The sequence below is a fragment of the Watersipora subatra genome, unplaced genomic scaffold, assembly GCF_963576615.1.
Source record: "Watersipora subatra unplaced genomic scaffold, tzWatSuba1.1 SCAFFOLD_276, whole genome shotgun sequence".
NCBI classification, from domain to species: Eukaryota; Metazoa; Bryozoa; class Gymnolaemata; order Cheilostomatida; family Watersiporidae; genus Watersipora; species Watersipora subatra.
The window spans coordinates 1-6080 of NW_027045298.1; the positions used below are offsets into that span (position 1 = coordinate 1).

Consider the following 6080-nt stretch of genomic DNA (forward strand, 5'->3'; position numbering starts at 1 on the left):
ATGTAATTTTATACGACTGTATAAAATTATGACAATGCGGCTTGTAGAGCCGCCTTTTTCATCGTTTTGTACCCGGGTATATCTTTTGCTTTGGCCAACTTTTTGAGTTCGAGTAAGTTAACGCACAGTTCTGGTGGCATTCTGTTCTCATACCTAGGTATGGGTCTACCTCGAAGTGTATATCTCTCAGTAAACTCTTTATATTCATCATACACAGGGGGTCGGACGAGATCAAACAACTCCATCGCATTGATCCATCTTTGACTCAACTCATCTAAACTTTCTTTCGCTTTCCTATTCAAGAAGTGCGGCATTGTTAATGTCATTTATTCTGTAATGTCCGTGTGCCAAGCTATTTATTGAATCTAGGTAATAGCGTTTGTCGTCAAAAGCCGACAGAGTCTTTTTGCTGAATGTCCAATTTTTTATCTCGTGTAGTTTGGACTGGAGTGTCGTCATGGTTGCATTCGGAGCCGGATCTCCACTATCCAGGCATTGTTTGTAGGTATCAAACTTTAGGTTTTTGGTTATACACTTTTTCACTCCTTTGCATTTTGTCAGCCCCCAACCCTCACCCTCTACGCAGTATGACTTGGCTCGCAAAGCCACAAACTCCGCTATCGGTTTGCCACCACCTTCATCCTTGGGCAGACCTATCACTTTCTTGTTTTTCTCGCTGTAGCACGGATGATCATTAGGGTAGTTGCTCGTATCATACTTTTCAAGCGGCATTTCCTTATAAAAATCTTCCGTCTCAATTAATAACACTAAGCTGTCCGTGTCAGTATACATCATTCTAGCATCGGGGTATCGCCGTCGTATGTCATCGTAAAAGAATTCGTACATGAGCAGTATGGACAGATCTAAAATGGCCTGACCGACGTAAATAGGTTTGTTTAGGGTCACTGTAGATTTGCTCATGAGAATGGCCGCTAAGTTTTCATTAAACTCTTTCTTACACTTGAATCGCGGCTTATTTATGAGCTTTTGTTTGCGATTCATTTTAGTAGTCAACTCTACATCTATCCGTTTGCGAACATTCTCCTTCGATTTCCCGAATCCGGCATTGTTCATGAGCTTGAAAAATTCTTTCTTAAAATCAGTTTTGGCCTTTTTTCGAAGATCGGTGTTTAGTCGAATGTACGGCTCCATCCATGCACTTTCTTTAAACTTGAGAACTCGGTGTACTTTAGTCAGACGCAGACCCTTTTTTAAATAATACTTTAAGATACTGTGATGTACGATGTACTTGCGCTTATCTCGAAGGTTTGGCACCAGCTTAGCAACTTTTGCATAGCACGGCTCTCCAAGCTTGTCAAGCTCTCCCACATCGCGCATATACTCTGACCACTGATCAGGTTTCATTGATTCGGGTGCCAGCGGATAATCATTGTGTTCGTCGTGGAGCTTGTTTGGATATTCTAGATCTACCTCAGCCGTGTAACCTTCATCATCATTAATGTCTGGCAGCCCTTTCGATTTCACCCATTCGAAACCACCAGTCGGTAGCTTTTGCGACATGCCCCACCCGTACAGGTTATTCTCATCCAAGTACATCAGGTAGGTAGCTGGTTTCTTTTTATCATACCCCTCCACATAAGGATTGTTGGCCTTGGCGTATCGCAAGCCTCCGCATGTAGACACACCACCTCTTATACCACTCTCTACAAAATTGTACATGTCTACATCACTGATGAGCTCCAGTTATTGTTTTGTTATTTTAAGCAATGCATCCCATGACAATGAGGGTGCTGAGATGTAGTGACACGGATCGAGACCATATACATCCATGGCTGTCGATCTATAGCTCTCAAAAACATCAGTCAAAAGCAAGACATCCGTCTTAAGATAGAGATCGTGATAATCACCCAAAGTCTCACACCCCAGCTCCTTCCACACTTTTTGAGCATGCAGGTAGTCACCTGGCTGCAAGCCCGCATAATTGTCTAGCGATGAGCTAAAGTGTATAATCTTTGGAAGTTGCTTTTCTTCAAACCGCTCATGAGAATCCATATACTCGTACGGATACACGCCCTTTCTCGCCAACAAGCCGTAGTGTTCCGGAAACTCCTGTTTCAGGTGCGGTAGATCATCTAGACCTTCCACCAATTTAGCCAATGAGCTATTGAGGTGTTGCATGCTATCGATAAACTTAAAGCAATCTATTCTCATTGACATGTACTTTTCATCCGTGTTTGCTATAACATCGATGCCCTTGTACCCTTCGTAAGCCTTGACAATTAAATGAGAGTCATACCCCTTGAGGTTGTGAAATATCACGTTAATCTTTTTTGTCTGTCTGTGCTTGAGATTGCAGCTATTATGCGCGGGGCCTCTGTATGACCCAGAGACATGATCATGATCTCTAACTAGCCAATCTTCTTCCGTAGCCTCGCGCCCACACATGTAGCACTCTGTCGCAGTTTTAAATTCTCGCTCTTGCTCCGTAGTGATTATTATTTTCGCGATTGGAATGCTATATATCAACTCTTCTATTCTATCCAGCTCTGCAAAGAATCTCTCCATGCAATCCTCACCCCTGTAAGTCTCAAACCTCAATGACTCTCCTAAGCTGTTCACCAGGTTTACGCCGTAGCCACACGCTGTATGGACTTTGGTATTTTTGTCTATAATAGACTCAAAGTCCGCGTAGACGGTGTAAGGCGCCTTTTCCATATTTTTAATGTTCTTAAACTTCATGACCGAGCCAGGTTCAGGCATCTTGACGACGCAAGTACCATCGTGAGCGGCTAGGCACCCTTTGATGTGGTCCTTAAATGTTCTCTCGCACGTTGAGTGGTGGAGACATCGTAGGCAGGTATACTTAGACTCTTTGTGCTCTGTCTGGGCATACATTAACGCTGACATACTCTTGATCCACATGTAGTGATTTTTATAAAGAATTAAATTCACCTCTGGGAGACCTTTTGCACTATCTGTATACAACCTGTCATCCGTGTGAACAATCTCCATTCCACCATCTTTCCACTCAAACACATTAATCACAAGTTTGTTCTTGTTAGCAAACTTTTGAATCTGGTCTATGGTGACCGGGTACTTTAACATTTTGGTATTCAAGCTGTTTTGATACGGCGTGTAATTTGATAACCTGTCTACGTGATCCGATGATGGGTATAGGCATGAAAGTATCGCCCACAAGAAGCACTTGTTATCATCCAAAGCCTCTGGATCTATTTCTTTTATTTTTTTAACTAACGCTGATTTCTCGGTTTTGGTAGTAAAAGGAATGTCCATAGATTTTGCAATCCGTTTTATCACTGCCATTGTTTTGGCACCTCCATTGTTGACGTTTATGATGGCATTTTTGTTCGCTAAAGCTTTAGGGGTTGGTTTGTACGTTCCACCTCTTAGAGGTTTCCACCGATAAATTTCCAAATAAAATCTAGATACTCGCTCCAAAATCCACCCCGAACCGTTGTTCGTAAATTCATCAATTTTTCTGATTATATTCGCTAGCTGTCTGTTTAATTCTTCATCCAGATTGGTTGATGCTAGGATTGGTACGGCGCCTTCTCTAGGGGTACCCCAGAATCGAGTGATTATAGTACCGCGCTCCAGATGGGAGAATGCAACTTCAGCACTTACGCGAAGTTTTTTAGTTCGGTTAAACGCATCATTAATTCTACCTATAATGACGGGTTTGGCGTGATTCCATACAAAGTCTATGTTGGCTGATTGATAACTGGATACATCTATAGTAGATTTGTTGGTGACCTCATCTACAAAAGTGGTTCTTATCTCCACCCGTGGCGCTCTGTCAACACCTCTCAATGCATCCACCAAGTCCGCTTTTTTCATACGCGGCCCAACTGTTATATCTCTGGCTCGAGCTAAAGATTTTAGATCTTTCATACTCAAGTCATCCACTGTAAGACGTTTCTTGCCATCGACAATATCCTTTAACTCGGCTTTTCTCAGCTTCGCTGTATTCCCAAACCCCATACGCTTCGCCTCCTCCCTCATCTGACTGGAGGTAGAGTCTCCATACAGGTTTCTCACATTGCGGAGGGCATCATCCGGGTGTGGCTTTTTGTAAGTACCGACTACCACTATTGGTATACCCTTACTAGTTTTACCAATCACTTTGGATCGATCGCCAGCACGATACGCGAGCTCCGCTTTGCTCATTTTGCTGTATCCCTTTACACCGCTTCGCTTGGCATCCTGTCGAAGCCAGCTCGTACTCCCCTCTCAATACAGATTTCTAATATCCATTTATTATTACAAAACTTTAAACGTTAGTCAAATCGATTGATGTAGGCTTAAAGAATTTTGTATAATAAAGGAGGTACAAAAAGCAAGCATGACCAGCACTTAGGTCCTGCAGTCGCGTGCTCTTTGGCAGCCGTACCTTCTCTCCGTACAAATTTCTAATATCCATTTTTTTAAAATCCCAAGGATTTTAAAAACTTTAAATTCTAAACTTTTCCATCTTTAGACAAAAATTGCCAGGGCGAAAATTCTGGTCCAGAACCCCCATATTACATACTACTAAGGACTATGTATAGATTAATCAAACCCCGGATTGACAAGCTACCATTTTCTGATTTCTAACTATCTTTGCAAAGGTTTTTGATATCATGAAAAGTTTCACATGACTTCACATCTCATAAAACAATATCTTAGTGTTGGGGTTCTACAATGATGGTCTACTAACATAGACTAGAGGATTATTTTGACAATGATTCTAAAAGTATTATTGGTTGTTATGATTTTAGCCAATTCTCAAAAGGCTGTCTGTTGTACTAAGGGGTATTCTTTCACATCAACTTTAAGTAGTGCCATCTAATCATTAACTCAATATGTTATTTTCATTAACATTATAATAAGTATTGTTGATTATTCTCAGTTCTTTCTCTGGTAGTTAACTGGTATTCTGTATAAGTTCCCTCTTCTCTAAGATATCTGGTACTTTCCGTAACATCCTTGCATATCCCAACAGAGCGGAGTTTTCTTCTATTTTAAAATCTGTTGTTTTATCTATTACTATTAATTATTATTATTAACATTATTAATATTATCACACTCCTGATATCCTTAACAACGCTCTAACTAATATCAGGTTATTATTAATATTATCACAATCCTGATATCCTTAGCATTGAGACTAGGGGACTCAAAATAAAATAGTTATACCGGTAACCAGAAATCCAAGGCAGTAACTCTGTACTTTAGGCTGTCAATACAAAAAGACACAAGTTTGGCAGACAGGATTATGGCAGATTTGAGGACTGCTAATAGATTACTCAAACCTCAGATTAAGAAGCCACCATTTTCTGATTCTTAACTATTTTTACAAAGGTTTTTGATATCATAAAAGGCTTTATATAGTTTCACCTCCCATAAACAATACGTTACCGTTGAAGTTTTACAATGATGGTCTACTGATGTTGATTACAGGATTAATTTGGCGATGATTCTAAAAATATTATTCGTAGTTATGAATGTCAGCCGCGACTAAAAAGGCTGTCCGTTATACTAATGGGTATTTATTTACACCAACTTTCAGTAGAGCCATCTAATCATTAACTTGATATGTTATTACGATTATCATTCTTATCCTTATTGTTATTTTTAGTCAGTTTTTCGTCTGGTACTATACTGGTCTCTGGCAAGGTTCTTTTTTTCTTAAATATCTAGAAATTTCTTTTGTCTTCGCTGATTCTAATGTCACAGAAAATTCTGCTCTGTTGAGATCTGCTGTCGGATTTATTACCGTAAACATTAACATTTACAATATTGATAATATTACTATAATAATTATTAATATTATTTTTATAATAATGATATCCTTTAGCGATGCTCTACTTAATATCAGATCGCCTAACAGCAAACAGATTTTTAAACATAATTCACACCATTTATTTTTGATTCATCAAACGCTGCTCTTTATATCATTTTCACATGGCCTATTTTAAAAAAGTCAAAATATTAAAAAACTTTAAACATCCGCTTAAAATGGAATTGTTGCAATCAACTATTGAAAAATGATTGGTCATTTATCATTATCAAAATGAATGGTTAGTCACTTTCCAAGGTCTGAGGTCAATTGACTAGCT

At 39.5% G+C, this 6080-nt stretch overlaps 1 protein-coding gene across 1 annotated transcript; it reads right to left on the reverse strand.

Moving 5' to 3' along the window:
* Positions 1–294: 294 nt before the first annotated feature.
* Positions 295–1680, reverse strand: LOC137410126 (uncharacterized). Its single transcript, XM_068095709.1, has one exon. It carries the CDS (start codon positions 1678–1680, stop codon positions 295–297), a length of 1386 nt encoding a protein of 461 aa, XP_067951810.1.
* Between the last annotated feature and the right edge of the window lie 4400 nt (positions 1681–6080).